The 20,168-nt window shown below is 41.2% G+C and overlaps 1 protein-coding gene across 3 annotated transcripts in view; it reads left to right on the forward strand.

The window, feature by feature from the left end:
• Positions 1–20,168, forward strand: part of smg1 (SMG1 nonsense mediated mRNA decay associated PI3K related kinase) — a 169,194-nt gene that overhangs the window by 117,715 nt on the left and 31,311 nt on the right. For all 3 annotated transcript variants that reach the window (XM_060840420.1, XM_060840421.1, XM_060840422.1), the window contains exons 42-53: positions 1,268–1,516; positions 5,692–5,830; positions 5,924–6,033; positions 6,156–6,374; positions 10,240–10,433; positions 12,992–13,164; positions 14,135–14,414; positions 15,359–15,631; positions 17,354–17,588; positions 17,688–17,914; positions 18,904–19,060; positions 19,641–19,830. In XM_060840420.1, coding sequence (XP_060696403.1) covers positions 1,268–1,516; positions 5,692–5,830; positions 5,924–6,033; positions 6,156–6,374; positions 10,240–10,433; positions 12,992–13,164; positions 14,135–14,414; positions 15,359–15,631; positions 17,354–17,588; positions 17,688–17,914; positions 18,904–19,060; positions 19,641–19,830 — 2,446 coding nt within the window. The remainder of the gene's footprint in view (positions 1–1,267; positions 1,517–5,691; positions 5,831–5,923; positions 6,034–6,155; positions 6,375–10,239; positions 10,434–12,991; positions 13,165–14,134; positions 14,415–15,358; positions 15,632–17,353; positions 17,589–17,687; positions 17,915–18,903; positions 19,061–19,640; positions 19,831–20,168) is intronic.

Raw genomic sequence — 20,168 nt, forward strand, 5'->3', positions numbered from 1 at the left:
GGAGATTCCTGACAATCTCAATAGTAGAAGCCTTGTTTAAAACCATAGAAGTTTACTCATCATATAAGATAACCCCATTTCTACAGCATCAAATAATATTTTTGTTTATTTCCCGTGTAAGTCTACGCTTCTTCAAACACAATCAGCTGCACACTCATTAATGGTTAGCCTTCATTATCCACTCCATTAATCCATGTTTTATTTATCAAAATCTCTTATCTGCACAAGCAGGTGATAGGGACTGTGTTTCAAAGCTGTCTGGGAGTTAAGACATGCTTACCCTTTGCATCACAGGCCAGTGACATTTCAAAATGGCAGCCTCCTGTACCAATGTGATTTTATAGTTGGTGCATAAGTTAATCCATGTCTATAGGGATTTTAAAGGCTTCAAAGGTCAACTTTTGCACTGGTATCTGCATGAACTCTTTGCAAGCTCTGTCTGATATACCATCAAACTGATTACCTGACCAACTAAATATTTTTCATTAGCAAGCTGCAACCAATGAGCATAAGGGTGATACCTGAGGATCAGTGGAAAGTGGGGTTTAGAACATGTCTAGGGTTTTGCTGGAAACCCACCCCTGATAAGAGAAAGGAGACGAATGCTTCTAATCCTTCCAGCTCCCCAGCAGTTTGACAGGAGTACGTCTTGTATTGACTAATTGATGACTCCGGTCCTGGGCTTGCTGCTGGCTAGCTGATGGTGTGGTATTCTCCTTCCATCTTTAATTACTTTTGCATTACATCATGGATGCTGTCGATTTTAGAATGTCAATATGGCCCATGCCGGTTTTTCTCATTCATGTCCTGATGTGGAGTAGTAAATATTAAAATGGCTGAGAAGGGATTGGGTTGGAGCCGGGTGATAACCTTGTTGAATTTTAACTTTGTTAAAAGCTTTTCTTGCTGAGTAGAATGGGATTCAAAATTGATTCCTTGAGTTTGTGACACCAGAGTTATGCATTTGCTTTCTCTAAAGGTTTATGTCAATGTAAAGCTTTAACTGTCGAGTTTTCCAGAGTTGAGAGTGCTGGTGCTGGAAAAGCACAGCAAATCAGGAAGTATCAGAGGAGCAGGGGAATCGATGTTTCGGGCATAAGCCATTCCTGATGAAGGGCATATGCTGGAAATGTTGATTCTTCTGCTTCTCGGATGCTGCCTGACCTGCTGTGATTCTCCAGCACCACACTCTACTCTGATCTCCAGCATCTGCAGTTCTCACTTTCTCCCTGTTCAGTTTTCCAGAATGGTTTGTTTCTTGTTTCAGAACCAGGATTCTTACCAGGCAACTCAAAACCCTGCACTGGTGCCCCGACCCAGTGAATTGTATTACAGCAAAATTGGACCAGCTTTAAAATCAGTGGGTCTTACTCTTGATGTCTCACGGCGTGATTGGCCTTTGAGTGTAATGAGTTCAGTCTTAGAAGAACTGATGGAGTCCACACCTCCGAATCTACTTGCCAAGGAGCTGTGGTGTTCATGTACCACTCCAGATGAATGGTGGAGCGTTACACAGGTATGAGAAAAGTCTTAAATTGAGTAAAAAGACAACAACTCTGAAATCTTTACCTACATCTAAGCGTTTCCTGTATGAGAAACATTTGGGCAATGATAAATAGAATGCAGCAACACTGACTGATTTAGCATTTGAATACAATTTCATGTGCAAGAAATCAATATTCTATCTATATTTGAATATTGAGTAAGTTGTTTCAATATCAGTGATCTAATAGTCTTATGCCTGACTTGCTTCATCTTCAGAGACCAGCGCATTTGGTACATTTGTGATAATTTGGTATAATTACTGAAATTAATTTATTCCCAAGTTTGCATTCAGCCATTTGGGTGTTACAAAATAAGTTTAAATTTGGGTCACTGTCATTCAGTGCAGTATTCAGTATCCTGACAGCCATACTTGGAAATATTTCCCCTTGGACTGAAAGGAACCATTTACAGTAGTTTCAAGAGTGTGAAGATGACTCTTCACTGAGGTTTGGATGTCTGAGTCTTGTTGAGATACCCTATTGTCCTATACTTGCTCCTGACTAATGCACCTAACCTACACAACCCTGAGCTCTCTGGGCAGTTTAGCATGGCCAATTCACCTAACCTGCATATCTTTGGATTGTGGGAGGAAACCCACACAGATACTGGGTGGAGTGCTGACTCCACACAGACAGTTGCCTGAGGCTGGAATTGAACCTGGGTCCCTGGCACTGTGAGGCAGCAGTGCTAACCACTGAGCCACCTTTCTGATACTTTTAATGAGATTGTTCCACTAGTTTTTGGGTAGTACAATATATCTTGTATTTTTATTTTGTGTAACAAACTTTTATATTCTTTTGTTAAAATGTACACTAACAGCATCTTGAAGGGAGGCAGTGGCATTGCGCTATTATCACTAGGTTATTAATCCGAAACTCTGATGTTCTGGGACCAGGGTTCAAATCCCACCGTGGCAGATTGCAAGTGGGGGGGGGGGGGGGTAGTTAATCCAAATACAATCTGGAATTAAGAATCTAATGACCATAAAACTATTGCCAATTGTTGGAAAAACCTACCTAGTTCACTAATGTTCTTTAGGGAAGGGAACCTGTGGTCCTTCTCTGGTCTGCCCTATGTGTGACTCCAGACCCACAGGAATGTGGTTGACTCTTAACTGCTCTCAGAGCAATTAGGGACGAATATTAAACGCTGGCCCAACCAATGATACACACATCCCATGAGTGAATTTCAAAAAAAAGTTCAGTAATTGAACTGTACGGTAAAGAGAAAGAACAATAAAACTTATGGTTTAAGGCAGGTTTCTTTCTGGGATCTGGTTTGTCCAATAACAGCTGGGGTCATTATGAAAAAGGCAAAGCAATTGGTGCCCTTGGATCGACTACAAAATTATTTAATCAAAAACAAACAATAATTTAAAATCAGTTTCTGATGAAGGGGCCTGGTCCTGAGCTCGGATTGTGCAAATGGCTTAGACCCCTACGCTTAGAAAACATTGTGTTTCAGTTAAATTGTTGTAGTAAAAGTCACCAAATTTCCCTCAGTATTTATAATCAGCAATTTCTCATCTTGTGATTTTGATGCCATTCTCTAAATTTCACAATTTGGCTGATTCTTTAAATGGATAATACTCAGTTTTCCATGATTTTCTTCTCCTGTTTATTTAGTGAGGATCAACTAGGAAGAAAGGAGCTTACAATTGTATCACACCTTTTGCACCTTCTGGCAATCTGATTTGATTTGTGATGGCTGAGAAGTAAATATTTGGCATGATACTCTGCGATCTTCCTGTGTTTTGAATAATGCCTTGGGGGTGCTTAACACATTTATGAACATGTAGATGGGCCTCAGTTTGCTGTTCCTTTTAAAAGTTTTCTTAACTGAAATTCCTCATCTTTGGGGTTGATAAAATGTGGAGTAGGAAAAGCACAGCAGGTCAGACAGCGTCAGAGGAGCAGGAGAGTCAGTGTTTTGGATCAGGGCCCTCCCTCATCCTTGGAACCATTGTCACATCTTTCTATACTCTTTCCACTGCCTCCAAATCCTCCCTAAAGTATCGTGCCCAGAACTGAACACTGTTCCAGCTGAGGCTTAACCAGTGCCTTGTATAAGTTCACCAAAACTTCCTTGCCTTGTAATAAAGGCTAGATCAGTGTGTACTTCAGTAACTGCTCTGTCAACCTGTCCTGCCACCTTTAAAAACAAATGCACATATGCACCCTTTTGAGTTATACTCTTTATATTGACTTCATGTTCTTCATGTCAGAATGAATTACTTCACATTTCTCTGCATTGAAGTTCATCTGTCACTGATCTGCCCATTCCACCAACTCATCCTTCTGATGTTCTATACTATCCTCCTTTTGTGCAGTGCTTCCACGTTTTGTTTCATCTGCACATTTTGAGATTGCGCCCTCATCTCCAAAGTTTAGATAATTCATATACGTGAGGTAAAACAAATGTTGCAACTGACTTTGGGGAACTCCAATACAAACCTTACCTGTGCTTGAAAAACTCAATCCTGACAATACAGTCAGTTATACAGTGCGGAAAAAGACCCTTTAGTCCAATTTGGCCACACCAGCCAGATATCCTAGATTAATCAAGTCCTGTTTGCCAGCATTTGGCCCATATCCCTCTGAACTCTTCCTGTTCATATACCCATCCAGATGTCTTTTAAATGTTGTAATTGTACCAGCCTCTTCCACTTCCTCAGGCAGCTCATTCCATGAATGCACCACCCTCTGTGTGAAAAGGTTGCTCCTTAGGTTTCTCTTAAATTCTTCTCTCTTCACCTTAAGCTGATATTCCTCTAGTCTTGAATTCCCCTACCTTGGGAAAAAGAACTTGTCTCTTTACCCTAACCATGCGCATCATGATTTTATAAACCTCCAGAAGGTCACCCTTCAGCCTCTGACACTCCTGGGAAAATAGCCCCAGCCTATTCAGCTTCTCCCTATCGCACAAACCATCCAAACCTGCCACATCCTTGTAAATCTTTTCTGCACCCTTTCAGGTTAATAACATCTTTCCTATAGCAGCCAATCTTGTATCCATGTTGCTACTACTATGTGCAGTAATCTAGCTCACAAGAATAATGTGCAGCGTTGTGAAATGTGTTCTGGTCCATTTTCTTCATATCAACAGCAATCCCTGAGCATCCCCTCTGTTAACCCAACAAAAAAAACCTTCAAGTTAGTTAAACATCTCTCAGGAGATCAATGCTGGTTCTTCTCAGTTAACAGGCGTTTCTCCGTGTGACTGTTCTCAAAACAATCATTTGTTTCTCGAAGGTTCACAAGTATCAAAGCTAAACTAACAAGTCAGTAATTATTGGGTTTATTCTAACACTCTTGTTCACAGAAGAGTGAAATGTTTGCAATTCTCCAATTCTTCAGCACCTCCCAAGTCTAGGGAATGTTGAAAGATTATTGTTTGGTACTCTGTAATTTCCATGCTTGATACTTTGAATATCCTGAATGAATGTCATCTGAACCCAGTCTCTTGCCAACATCTAAAGAGAGATTAAATGATCAATTACCTCCTTATCAATTTAAAGTTGGCATGATGGCTCAGTGGTTAGCTCTGCTGTCTCTCACCCAAGTTCAGTTCCACCCTTAGCCAAATATCTGTGTTGACTTTGCCCATTCCCCATGGGTTTCCTCCCACAGTCTAGGGATGTGCACATTAGGCAGACTGGCCGTGCTACGTTATTCAGTGTCTAAGGATGTGTAGGCTAGGTGGGTTGGCCGTGGGAAATGCAGGGTAACAGGAATGGGGTGTGCTATTTAGACGGTCAGTGTGGGCTCTCAATGGCCTGCTTCCATACTGTAGTGATTCCATGATTTTCTGTCTCATTCAGAAATTTTTAAAAAGTTGTCTAATTTTGTTTCACTAAAATGCTAAACTAAGGTATAGGAATTGAGTATTTGATCTTGAGCTACCTCGGGCTCAAGAATTCCCTTCCAAAAACCTCTCTGCATCTTGACTCCCCTCTCTTGTACGGTGCTTCTTTAAAACCTTCATGTCTGACCAAGCTGTATGGTTATGTGATCTAATTTTAATGTGGCTTAGTGTTGAATTTTGTCTGATAAGCCTCTTGTTGTACTAAATCCATTGTGGAAATTGAGTTTACCCTAAGAGCATAACTTTCTCATTTCTGGTGATGGAATAATGTTTTATTTGCAGTCATATGCAAGATCAACTGCAGTTATGTCTATGGTGGGCTATATAATTGGACTTGGTGACAGACACTTGGATAACGTACTCATTGACATGACAACTGGAGAAGTGGTGCACATTGACTACAATGTTTGCTTTGAAAAAGGTAAACTGAATACTGAATAATTTTCTGTAACACTTATTATTCCTTCATCTTTGGGCATAAGGGTGTGATTGTTTTGCTTTTAACTACCTTTAGGCAAAAGCCTGAGAGTTCCTGAGAAGGTTCCATTCAGAATGACTCAAAACATTGAAACAGCGCTTGGTGTGACTGGAGTCGAAGGATTGTTCAGACTTTCTTGCGAGCAGGTTAGCTGAAAATTTGGGTCCTACAGCATTGTACATGCACACATTTAATAAATTGATCTTGCCACAAAATAAACTAGGTGCAGGTGCTGTTTTTCACTTTTCTGTTGTTTGTTCCCCTTCAGGTAGTTCAGATAATGCGCCGTGGTCGAGAGACCCTCTTGACCTTGCTGGAAGCTTTTGTATACGATCCGTTGGTGGATTGGACTGCAGGTGGTGAAATTGGATTTGCTGGTGCTGTATATGGTGGAGGTGGTCAACAAGCAGAAAACAAACAAAGCAAGAGGGAGATGGAGCGAGACATTACCCGCAGCCTTTTCTCTTCCAGGGTTGCTGAAATTAAGGTACGAACAGTAAATATTCCACATCAAGTATATCTTGAGCTCAAAACGAGGAAAGTCAGCCTCTTGTAAGTGAATATTTGAATTAATAATTTTATTTTATTTCAGATGTTTTCATGATTAGACATGAGACATACTGTTCAAATGACCCAGTACTTGCACTCAGGAGGCATCCATTTGCCTGACCAGAAAAGAACAATGCAGAGACTCCATATGGCTTAGCCCTGTTAATTTGCCAGGATTTCTTATAGCTGTCAGATGTTGAGTAATGAGAAAGGCAACACATCTAGACCTGCATCTGGAGTAGGGATATACTAATCATAGAATTCGGGTAGCATGGGTTCGATTCCCATCTCTGGCAACTGTCTGTGTGGAGTTTGCGTATTCTCCCTGTGTCTGCGTGGGTTTCCTCTGGGTGTTCCAGTTTCCTCCCACAATCCAATGATGTGCAGGTCAGGTGAATTGGCTATGGAAAATTGCCCCTTGTGTTAGGTGCATTAGTCAGGGGTAAATAATAGGGAAATGAGTTACTCTTTGAAGGGTCAGTGTGGACTTGTTGGGCCAAGTGGCCTGTTTCCACACTAGGGAATCCAGTCTAATCATACTAATGAATTCAATGCAGTATTCCCAGCTTTGAAGGAAGGGCATGATTGGCAACTAAATATTCAAGGATATAGACATTTCAGACAGGATAGGGAGGGAAGTAAAAGGTGGGGGGAGGAGTTGCATTGCTGGTCAGGGATGATATCACAGCTGTACTAAAGGAGGACACTATTGGAGGGCTTGAGCAGTGGGGAATTATGGGTGGAGCTGAGAAATAAGGGTGCAGTTACTTTGTTGGGGCTGTATCACAGACCTCCCAACAGTGAGCATGAGATAGAAGAACAAATAGGTAAACACATTATAGACAGATGTAGAGGCAACAGAGTAGTGGTGTTGACAGATTTTAATTTCACCAACATTGACTGGGATACACTTAGTGTCAGAGGTCGGGATGGGGCAGAGTTTGTAAGAAGTGTCCAGGAGAGTTTTCTAGAGCAGTATGTCTATAGTCAGATGAGGGTAAAGGCCATATTGGACCTGGTACTGGGGGATGAGCCAGGCCCAGTGGTAGATGTTGCAGTGGGGGATTTCTTTGGGAACAGTGACCACAGTTCTGTAAGTTTTAGAATACTCGCAGACAAAGATGACAGTGGTCCTAAGGGAAGAGCACTAAACTGAGCCAAGGCCAATTATATCAAAATTAGGCAGGAGCTGGGAAATGTGGGTTAGACACAGCTATTTGAAGGGAAGTCCACTTTTGATATGTGGGAGGCTTTCAATGATAGTGCAGGATAGGCATATCCATTTGAAAACAAGGGATAGGAAGGTGGATGACAGGAGAAATCGTACGACTAGCCAAGAGGCAAAGGGAAGCATCCATAAGGTCCAGGCAGCTAAGAACAGAATAGGCCCTGGAGGAATATCGGGAGAGTAGGACCAATCTTAAATGAGGAAATCAAGAGGGTCAAGAGAGGTCTTGAAATAGCTTTAGAGAGCAGAATTAAGGAGAATTCCAAAGCATTTTATTCTTATAAGAAGCAAGCAGGTAACTAGAGAAAGGATAATGAAGGAAGGCGGTGTGTTGAACCTGAGAGAATGGGTGAGATTCTGAATAATTATTTGCATCAGTGTTCACTGAGGAGAGGGACATGATGAATGTTGAGATTAGAGATAGAAGTTTGATTAGTCTGGATCACATTGACATATGGGAAGACGTGTTGAGTAGGCTAGAAGTTATGGTGGACAAATCCCCAGGACTGGTTGGAATCTATCCCAGGTTGCTGAGGGAGGCTAGAGAGGAATAACTGGGGCCCTGACAGATATATTTGTGGCATCCTTAAACAGAGGTGAGGTGCTGGAGGACTGGAGGGTTGCTCACATCGCCCTGTATAAGAAGGGTAGTAGGGATATTTCGGGTAACTGCAGACCAGTGAGCCTGATGTCAGTGGTGGGAAAGTTGCTGGAAAAGATATTGAGGGATAAAATCTATCCATATTTGGAGAAGAATGGGCTTATCAGTGATGGGCAACATGGTTTTGTGGAGGAGAGAGAGTGCCTTACCAACGAGGAGTTCTTTGAGGAAGTGACCAAGTTGATAGATGAAGGAAGGGCTGTAGATGTCATATACGTGGACTTTTAATAAGGTGTTTGATAAGGTTCTCCATGGTAAACTAATAGGGAAAGAGAAGTCACATGGTGTGCAGGGTGTTCTAGCTAGGTGGATAAAGAACTGGTTGAACACCAGGAGACAGGAGTAGTTGAAGGGAATTTCTTGAAATGGAGAAAGGTGACCAGTGGTGTTCCACAGGGGTCAGTGTTGGGGCCACTGTTGTTTGTAATATACATAAATGATCTGGAAGAGGGCACTGTTGATATGATCAGTAAGTTTGCAGATGATATGAGGATTGGTGGAGTAGCAGAAAGCATAAGGGACTGTCAGAGAATTCAGGATGATATAGATAGACTGGAGAGTTGGGCAGAAAAATGGCAGATGGAATTCAATCCAGACAAATGTGAGGTAATGCGTTTTGGGAAGTCTAATTCTAGTGAATTATATAGTAAACGGAAGAACCTTGGGAAAAGTTGATGAGCAGAGAGATCTGGGAGATCAGGTCCATTGTACCCTGAAGGTTGCTGCACAGGTGTATAGAGTGGTCAAGAAGGCATATAGTATGCTTACCTTCATTGGAGGGGATATTGAATATAAGAGCTGGCAGGTCATGTTAACATTGTACATGATGGTTTGGCCGCATTTAGAATACGGTGTACAGTTCTGGTCGCCACATTACCAAAAGGATGTGGACGTTTTGGAGAGGGTGCAGAGAAGGTTTACGAGGATGTTGCCTGAGGTTGAGTAGGTTAGGATTGTTTTCATCAGAAAAAGGAGATTGAGAGGGGTACTGATTGAGGTCTATACAGTCATGAAGGGTGAAGGATTCACTAATGAGAGGTCATGCTTTCAAGGTAAGAGGTGAAAAGTTTAAGAGGGATACACACAACAACTACACACGGAGAGTGGTAGGTGCCTGGAATGTGTAGCCAGCAGAGATGGTAGAGGCAGGCTGGGTAGATTCATTTAAGATGCTTCTGGACAGATGCATGAGTCGATGGGGAGCAGAGGGATACAAATGCTTAGAAATTGGGTGACAGGTTTAGTCATTTGGTTTGGATCGGCTCAGGCTTGGAGGACCGAAGGGCCTGTTCCTGTGCTGTAAATTTTCTTTGTTCTTTAGTCTTGGTTGAGGGTCTGAACCGCAAAAAAGGGCTGTTTTTGTAATTGTGTGTGAGATGGCCTTGAGAAAGTTGGAAGGTTGTAGGGCTGATTATTCCGACCTGGCTGTTCCACAACTTCCCAATTCTGCAGTAAATGGGAAGCCAGGGAAGTTCACTCCCTAACACAGCTGGGGTGAATTAAGACTGAATTATTTGCACACCGATACTGTGGCAATTACTTGTCAGTGTACAGGATGGAAAAAAGGTAAAAGAAAATGGCAGAGACTGAACCTGGACCTTAACTGCAATACATTTCCATATCTAAATGTTTAATAGTCAACTGAAGAGCATCCGTTATTGCTGAGGTAGTTAATACAGAAGTAGGAAAAGGCTGCAAATTTGCTTTAATGCTGTCCTGTCTCAACTTTGAGGAGAGACCATGCTCCTGAAGCTAGAGACTTTTGCAATCTTGGATGCTCAAAGTCATGGATTTCAAATTGTTTAAAATTAAATTCAAAAGCGGGCAACTGCTTGAATTTATTTGTCTTTAACTGTGAACTGAGTGTTTCGTTTTCTTAATCTTTTACTTTTCCCCCTCATCCATTACATTCAGGTGACCTGGTTTAAGAACCGAGATGATATGCTGGCAGTCATTCCTAAACTTGATACAAGTCTGGAGGATTATCTCAGTCTCCAGGAGCAGTTGACAAAGGTGGAGAAACTGCAGGGTAAATTGCTAGAGGAAATCGAATTTCTGGAAGGTGCTGCTGATGTTTCTGATCATCCCGCGCTCACATTGGAGCAAAGGTACGCCTCTTTTCAAAACAATATGGATAATTACTTGGTCGGTTCTCTCAATTAAAGGATCTTTTTGATTTGATTTGATGTATTCTGAATTTTCCTGAATACAAACTGTATAAAATCTAAACTGCGTCTGCAGTGTGCACATTACATTTACATATGTTTCTGTAATGTTGCCAAATTGTTTACAACTAACATACTAAACTTTAAAACATTTTCACTGATCAGCAAATATGCTGAAAATTGGCTGAAAGATACTAAAATGATTAGAGCCACTATTAAGGATAACTCAAAGCTGCTGATAACAAGCTACATCACTCAAATCTGACTTTCTAAAATTTGCTTAATGCTTGAGTAAGCCAAATTATGTTCCAGAAATTAAAAATTATCATCTTGATAGCCTTTCTGGGTAAGAACAATAAAAAGTAAGCTCTTACTGAAACACAACTTTAGAATCCGAGGAAAATATTTCTCATGGTTTGTAATTACATGAGAAGACTATGTAAAATTGGAAAATGCTTTCTTTACTTCCAAGCTTCTCTTCAGAAAGTTTGAGCTGGTCACGTAAAAGAATCCATTCTCTAGTGCAGTAATAGTGTTCCTGCCTCTGAGTCAAGAGGACTGCCCCCTGGTGGTAATATTTCTGAACAGGTTGATCAGAACATATATATTAAAGAGGAGCTGGGTTCTTCCCCAGCGGGGGCTTGGCCTCTGGACAATCCAGGGGAAAACAATCCAGAAAGGAAAGAGGGGAATGGATGTGTGCCGTGGTTGTGGGTATGTTTGCCGAGGTGGGAAGTTGATTTGTAGTCATTTCATCTCCTGTCAGTGACATTTTCAGTGCTTTAGATCCTCCTGTGAAGCGCTGCAATACTGTCTTTTCTGGAAATTATTGGTTCTGTTTCTGCTGCTTCCAGTTGCCAGTTCCAGTTGTTCATTGTAGTTGCCGATGTATTGGGTCGAGGTCAACGTGTTTGTTGATCGTCCATGGATTGAGTGCCATGCTTCGAGGAATTCTCATGCTGTTCTCTGTTTAGCTTGTCCTATGATTGCTGTGTTGTCCCAGTCGAACTTGTGGTCCTTGTCATCTCTGTGTCTCCTCGGGACAGCTGGTCGTGACATTTAGTGGCTAGTTGGTGTTGATAGGTGTGGATTGTTAGTTGTCTGCCTGTTTGCCATATACAATGCTTCATGCAGTCTTTGCATGGAATCTTGTAAATTGCGTTAGTCTTACACATGATGGTCTTTTTGTCCTGGTGAGTGGCTGTCAGTTTATGGGCTGTCATGAACCTGAGTGGTTGGAGAAGTCTGGCTCAATTCCAAAATGTGTTTTATATAAGGTAGCGTGGCTAGTGAGTTAGGTCATGGCATATCCTCGTCATGTTGTTTGTCTATGCTGCAGATGTTTATACTAAACTATAGATTCACAATAAAATCCTTGTAAATCTGAAAGACTAATTCAACATATGGATGTCTGTGAAATACTTCAGGTATTATACTGAGTAAGTTGCTGCCCATTCTACATAGAAGGCTGCATAGCTGAGCTCAGTTTTAAAAATACACTGATGTTCAACCTGTTTTTTATGCTATAACCCAATAGGTGTCCAGTATCAGAACGGTTATGTTATTGGATTAGTAATCCAGTGTCTTGGGTCAACGATGCAGGTCCTATCATGACAGCTAGAGATTTCAAATTCAGTTTATGAAATAAATCTGGGGTAAACAGCAAGCCTCTGCAGTGGTGATTATGAAGCTACCACCTCTGGGTCATTAATTTCCTTTCCAGAAGGAAACCTTGATGCCCTTGCCTATCTGACCTAAGCATTACTTCAGCCCCACAGAAATGTGCACTTTAGGGGAAGTGACAGTCTTGTGGTATTATTGCTGTATTGTTAGTCCAGAGACCCAGGTAATTTTCTCGGGACCCAGGTTTGAATCCTGCCACAGTAGATAGTGGAGTTTAAATTCAATGAACAACCAGGAAGTAAGAGTCTTAACGATGACCATGAATCTGTTGTCAATTGTCAGTGTACCTAGTTCATTCATATCTTTTAGGGAAGGAAAATGCCATCCTTACCTGGTCTGACTCTCGGCAATGTGGTTGATTCTTAACTACTCTCAGGACAATATGGGAAGAGCAATAAGCCCTGGCCTGGCCAGCAATGGTCATTTCCTGTGAATGAATAAGCAAAATAACTAACTAAGCCACACACTTAATAATTAATGTTGTGGACTGTACATTCTCAATCAATTTATGGACAAAAACGTTGGCCTTTACACCAATAACTACATCCCATGAACAAACTGGAAACAAAAATATCCTCTGAATTATTCATTTTATTTTCTGTTGCTTGTGCAATGTGTTGGATATAAATGATTAAACCTGATGGAAATGAAGCAAAACAATTTGAAGGTAAATACTAATGTTTTGTTCTGGGACTTGGTATTCCCAGATGGGAGTTGAGGTTCCATCCAGTGGAACTTTCTTGTACCTGCAAAATTTCTGAAATAGCAAAAGGAGTCACATTATCCATATTATAACTGTTTGTTGGTCTTGTATTTAGGTATTCAGAACATACCCAGCTGCAATCTCAACAACTGGCTGTACAGGATGCTATTCAAGTGAAGTTGAATGACTTTGAACAGTGGATTGCACAATATCAGGCTGCCTTTGCAAATCTGGAAGCGACACAGCTTGCAAGTCTCCTTCAGGATATCAGCACTCCGCTGGAGCTAGGTAATGACTATTCACTAGTAAAGCTGAACCACTAGGACATACAGATTTCAAGTGTAAGCTATCTTGTATTGTCAGACTGAAGTTTAGTATCCTATAGAATGCCCAGAATTAATTCAACTAGTGTGATTTTAAACGATATCTTTCACGGGCCTTCTATTTTCATATAAGGAAAAGGGTCAATCTGAAATGTTCTTTGATCAGTTTTTGCTGAGTTTGGTGTTGATGATAAAATTAGTATTGCAGTAATCCTACCAGCAATCGTGTGGGATTTTGTATGTCATTAGCTGGTGTGTTGCATGTGTGTAAATTGGGGCACTTCAAGTTTGTTTCAATACCGATCTAAATCCGTTTCCCTGACAGTGTATGGTGTGAACAGACATTTGACTGTTATATTTAGTCAGCATTACAAGTTAGTCTTAAAGGCAAACGAGCAGATTAGGAATTGTTTTCGTATTTGTTTAAAATGTAAAGCAATGCCCTTAGTGCAGTAAAGCTTCCTTAGTGAGGAATACCTGGAAAGGGTGGGGTTGTCTGCTGAGGAAGGGTTGGTCCAACTAAGCTTTCAGCTGCTGGAATTTACAGGTTACTTAATTGAAATATTTAAGATCCTGAAGGGGCTGAGCGGGGGAATCTCTGAAGAATATTTTGTTTTGTGGGAGAATTTTGAATGCGGGATCACTTTTTCTAAATAAGTGCTCACCAATGAGAATTTTCTCCCACTCATTTGGACTCTTTCCCCAAAAAAGGTATATTTAAGATTGATGTTGATAGATTCTCGCTAAGGAAGGGAGAAATTTTATCAGGCATAGTCAGAAAAGTGGATTAATTGCACCAGCCATGACCTTAGTGAATAGCAGAGCAAGCTTAAGAGGCCAAGTGGCCTTTTGCTTTGAATTCCTATGTTAATGTACAGTGTGCTAAAGTGAATGTCTTTCTGGTTTGAACATTTTCCTTGTTTATTTTCACACAGGTGCTCCAAGCTATGTACCAGCCACGACCTTCCTGCAGAATGCAGGCCAGGCCCACCTGATCAGCCAGTGTGAACAGTTGGAAGGAGAGGTTGGCGCACTGCTGCAACAACGTCGTACTATCTTACGTGGCTGCCTGGAACAACTGCACAGCTACGCTGCTGTGGCTCTGCAGTATCCAAAGGCTGTTTTCCAGAAACATAGGATGGAACAGTGGAAAACATGGATGGAAGAACTGATTTGTGATATGACAGTGGAACACTGCCAGGAACTGTACAGAAAGTGAGTTTTATGCGAATTGTGGCCACAAGTTAATTGGAGATTGAACTGAGCTTCCTTGTAAATTCAACAATCCTGTCCAGTCAATGTGAATACAATTGGCTTTGCTGTAATAGATAATCTGGACTTAAGCGGGATCTTGATTTTGTCATCTAAGTTAATGAAGAAAGTAAGCATGGTGCCCATTTCTTTTCATTGTCTGGTGATCTCTTACATAGTATTTAAGAAGCTTAGGTGGAGACGGAGATATGTGTTTATAAAATCCTAATATTCAAGTTCATAGGCACCTGGGAGATTAGTTTAGATTCCGTACAGTATGGAAACAGGCTATTTCACCCAACAAGTCAACACCGACGCTCCAAAGAATAACACATCCAGACCCATTCCCCTACTCTATATTTACCCCTGACTAATGCACTTAACAGCATGGGCAATTTAGCATGGCCAATTCACCTGACCACATCTTTAGACTGTGGGAGGAAACCGGAGCACCCAGAGGAAACTCACACAGACACTGGGAGAATGTACAACCTCTACAGACAGTCCTCCGAGGCTGGAATCGAACCCAGGTCCCTGCTGCTGTGAGGCAGCAGTGCTAACCACAGAGCCACCGTGCCGTAGGGAGGATTTGTCATTGGAAGATGCTGAAAGGTAACAGTACCTGGCAAGCTGAACCCATGTGCAGCCACTCTGGTTTGTTCAGGATTGTGGATAAAGTTGTTCTTGAATGTGCTTGGGTGCACGCGGCATAAACGTACTTGCCAACTAGTTGCAGATGGGAACAATTGGCTCAATTACAAATCTCCAGAAGAAATAGAATTTGATTTGAAGCAAATGTAGTGTAAGCCTCTACATGTGAGCCAGTACAGTACAGTGTTATTGTAAGCAATAAAGCTCAATGGGACCACATCTTTAGTATATGCAACATTAACGTGTTTGTTTCCTAGGTATGAGATACAGTATGCCCCTCAGCAACCTCCAACAGTTTGCCAGTTCATAACTGCTACCGAGATGACACTCCAGCATTTTGCTGCCGATGTTAACAGTCGATTAATCAGACAGGTTGAACGTCTGAAGCAGGAATCTGTCACCCTCCCGGTTTGCGAAGAACAATTGAAGGAAATTGAGCGCTGCATAAAGGTTTTTCTTCTTGAAAATGGCGATGAGGGATCCTTGAGTCTTGCTAGTGTCATAATCTCTGCCCTTTGCACATTAACAAGGTATAGTCTGACTGTTATACTGTAGCTCTTAACTGTAACCAAGAGAAATAAAAGCTTATCTTAAGAATTGTTATTTTAAAGGAATTTAAGATGATTTTCCAGGTTGTTTTAATTGCCTTCATTCAACGCTACATTTGTCACAGTGTTGGTCTTTTTACGAGGTTACTGTGTCCTTGAGGTTTTTTTCCCAAAGAGAGGGGGTAATTGGCCAGGCTCCAACTAGGTTGAGTTTGAAAGGTTTATTGGGGCCCTAAAAGATAAAGCCTCTGGCCTAAAGCTTTCATGTCTTTAAAAACAAACTGGTATAATCAAAGAGGACAAGGAGAATGTGAGGACTGCAGATACTGGAGATCAGAGTGGAGAGTGTGTTGCTGGAAAAGCACAGATCAGGCAGCATCCAAGGAGCAGGAAAATCGATGTTCCAGGCAGAATCCCTTCATCAGGAATGAGGCTTGTGGGCTGGGGAGCTGAGAGATAAATGCTGGGGGGTGGGGAGGGGGGGGGTGGTGGTGGTGGTGATTGTTGTCGGAGCTGGGGGTAAGGTTGCTGAGAATGCAAAAAGTAGATGGTGAGGGAGAAGGTGATAGGTCGGAGTGGTGGATGGAGCTGATAGATGGGAAAGGTGATGGACGGGTCATGAGGGCGGTACTGAGCTGGAGGCTTGGGACTGGGATAAAGTGGGAGGATAGGAAATGAGGAAACCAGAGAAATCCACATTTATCCCTGTGGTTGCAGGGTCCCAGGGCAGAATATGAGGCGTTTTTCCTCCAGTTGTCGGGTGGTACAGGTTTAGCAATGGAGGCAGCCCAGGACGTGCATGTCCTTGGTGGAGTGGGAGGGGAAGTTGAAGTATTCAGCCATGGGGCAGAGAGGTTGGTTGGTGTGGCTGTCCCAGAGGTGTTTTCTGAAACTATCTACAAGTAGGCGTCCTGTCTCCCCGATGTAGAGGAGTGCACATTGGGCGCAACGGATACTGTAGATGACATTGGCATTGACTCTCCTGCTCTTCTGATGCTGCCTGATCTGTGCTTTTTCAGTAAGACTTTCTCAACTTGAATCAAAGGTGTGTGCCCTGCTAGCTACATAACTAGCCTCCGTTTAGATTAGAGTTTTTGATTCCGTTCAGCAGCAGTGTTTGAAGAAAGGCTGCTGGTTCTCTCCCTCCTGCTGACTTCGTAACCTGTAAGCTTTTTGTGTCGTATTCACTCTGTGCTAAGTGGTCTGTTTATAGGGATTGTTGCAAGTGTTTTCAGAACAGCATCGCTAAGCGGGGATAGTCTATCGGGTTTTTGGCTAGTATAGGCTATCTGGTATTCTGTTTTCTGTTCTTTGTGTTTCATTCCAGAATTTTGTAAATAAATTCTGTTTGTTTAAAACTTGGCATTCGAATCAGCTAATTTACTTTGGGAATATCCACTGTACACTTACTGAAACAAATAGCAAAGTTACAATCTGGGCTACCTGCTTAAGGATGTTTTGAGGGATCGGGCTGAGTTCGTAACATTTTAGGGGAAAAATGCTTTTAGACAAAACTAGTGAACTGTCATTGGTTTGAATATCTGATGTTTCTGACATTTTGGAAATATAACCCATTGCTGCAGATTAAAAATCCTAATTGAAGTAAAAATGGAAGGTTGGTTTGTTGTTAAGTAATTTGTGCACATAGTACATTGTTGAGGATGCGTGTGTCCATCCTTAACTCTTTCTTCAATTATGTTCCAGACGCAACCTCATGATGGAAGGAGCTGCTTCGAGTGCAGGGGAGCAACTTGTTGATCTGACTTCCAGAGATGGTGCTTGGTTTTTAGAGGAGCTGTGTAGTATGAGTGGTAATGTAACCTGTCTTGTACAACTTCTTGAGCAATGCCAGCTGGTTCCACAGGATCTTGATATTCCAAACCCAGTGGAAGCATCAGAAGCTGTGTATTTGGCCAATGGAGTATACACCTCTCTGCAGGTTAGTGCAGCTAAAGGACGTTTCTCAGGTGTCAATAATCTGCTGACTTAATTCAAATAACTTAACCCTTTGTTAATGATTGGATATGATTTTCAACAGGAACTAAACACCAACTTCAGACAGATTATCTTTCCAGAAGCTCTTAGATGCATGATGAAAGGAGAAAATACATTGCAAAACATGCTTAATGAACTGGATAATATTATTGAACAGACAACTGATGGTGTTTCTTTGCAAATGCTGATCGATTCTCTGCAGGCGTATTTGAGAAACGCTGCAATGGGAATGGAGGAGGAAACCAATGCCCATTATATTGATGTTACCAGGTAAATGAATGGTTGCTTAATGCATTCCTTATGATGCTGATGCTTTACTTTTAACAGAAGAAAATGTGAGCTATGTTTAACAGTATATCACGCTACTGTTATTTATTTTCTTCGCCAGTAGCCTGGTTCTGTTATACTTTGAGCTAAAGAACAAGCAGCTAATACATGGTCCTTTATGCTAATTATTTTGCTGCTTATTCTACTACGAGAGGTCTTGAGGCAACTATGCCACATAATTACATGTAGTTATAGTAGCAGTGACATTGGGAGTGCTTTATACAGGTTAATTTGATATTGCTAGAGATTAAATAATTTCTTGAACTGTAGTAAAAACTTGGAGAATACATGGAATGGTATTGAATTGCCACAGCTGGTGGGGGATTTGTCTTGTGGTAATGCATGTGGTGGGCATGAGGTTTCAGATACGTATTGCAGCTACAGTTTTCTGTTGGCATGAGAAGCTGAATTATCCCTGCATATAAATTGAGGTGCCTCAGTAGTACAGATGCTGAAAATTAAAAGCAAAGTGCTGGAGAAACTCAGCAGATCTAGTAGCCTCCATGGAGAGCGGAGCAAAGTTACCGTTTTGGTTCGGTTGACTCCTCTTCACAACAGAGTTAACTTTGGAAACATAAGTGAGGTTTGGGTTGGCATCTATCCTATTGCCTGTTGAGAGGATACTTCAGTCAAATTCAATGCATACTTGCTGTGCTCAAAGGTCACTGTAGAGGGCACCACATTTTCAGATTTTTTTTTAATAATTGCACCTTCTAGTCCAAAATTACACAGAAAATCATGTTCCTGAAGGCTGATACCTTCTGCCTTTCTATTGAAAAGTTATCAGAGATTTTATTTAATATCATGAGAGTTGGATATAAGTTAGCTCCTTTGACACAAGATGCAATTTTGAGCCAAGTTCATAACTTTAATGCCTGCAGTCAAAAGTATTTAGAGCAGAGCCTTTATATTTGCTATGTTTGTCCCTATAGGATGCTGCGTGCCCAGTATACTGAATTGATTCAGCCAAGAAGCGTGGATGTTTCAGTGGAACAGACACCTAAAATGTCAGCTGGGCAAATGTTACTTGTAGCTTTTGATGGGATGTTTGCTCAAGTGGAAATTGCATTTGGTTTATTAATTGAGAAGGTAATATGTTTGTGTATATTACAAATCCCCAAATTGTTGTGCTTATATTGTGTAGATGTGGCTTAGTTTTCACACACTGAAGATGTAGTTGAATTGAAACTTTTTTCTTGTACCTTCAACTGTGTGTACTCTGTGTTATCCGATTTTGTGAAAGCATTTATCAAGTTATGATATGGTATTATTGTAGACCACCTTGTTCCTGATTACAGTATTTAAAACACTATTATTTCCTTCATGTACAATGCAGGTTATTAAAGCAATAATATAAATTTAGCAACACATATTGATCTGTAACAAAAATAGTAATTGCTGGAAAAGCTCAGCAGGTCTAACAGTGTCTGTAAAGAGAAATCTGAGTTAACGTTTCTGGTCCAGTAACCTTTCCTCAGAACAGACCCTTCTGAGGAAGGGTCACTGGACCCAAGGTGTCAACTCTGATTTCTCTTTCCAGATGCTGTTAGACCTGCTGAGCTTTTCCAGCAATTACTATTTTTGTTTCTGATTTACAACATCTGCAGTTCTTTTGGTTTTTATTTGTGTTGATCTCTCATTTTCAATTGTGTAATAATTATCCCTGTAGTTGAACAAGATGGAGGTACCATTGGCATGGCGGAAGATTGACATTATCAGAGAGGCCCGCAGTACCCAGGTCAATTTCTTTGATGATGACAATCACAGACTGGTGTTGGAAGAGATCTTCTTCCTGAAACGGCTACAAACTATAAAAGAATTCTTCCGACTTTGTGGTACTTTTGCTCATACGTTATCAGGTAATACTTGAAAGTTTGTTTTAAAATAATTCATATTATATAGAAGTTTGTTATTGCTGTTGTGAAAGGATACTTTAACACATGTATAAGGATGATGTCCACTTTTGAAGTCTGAACACAAGCAGCTGTCTCCACAGTTCATGCAGACGTGTATTAAAGTTGGGTTCTGTTGTACAACATAGTTATACAAAACAAGGTTAACGTTATTTGAAGTCAGAGTCCATTCATCAGTCTAATGATGGTAGGGACAAAGCTGTTCTTGAAATGTTGGTATGTGTTCATGCTTCTGTATCTCCTGCCTGATGGAAGATGTTGAAAGAGAGCATTACCAGAGTGGG

This window comes from Hemiscyllium ocellatum, chromosome 20 (genome assembly GCF_020745735.1).
Source record: "Hemiscyllium ocellatum isolate sHemOce1 chromosome 20, sHemOce1.pat.X.cur, whole genome shotgun sequence".
Lineage (NCBI taxonomy): Eukaryota > Metazoa > Chordata > Chondrichthyes > Orectolobiformes > Hemiscylliidae > Hemiscyllium > Hemiscyllium ocellatum.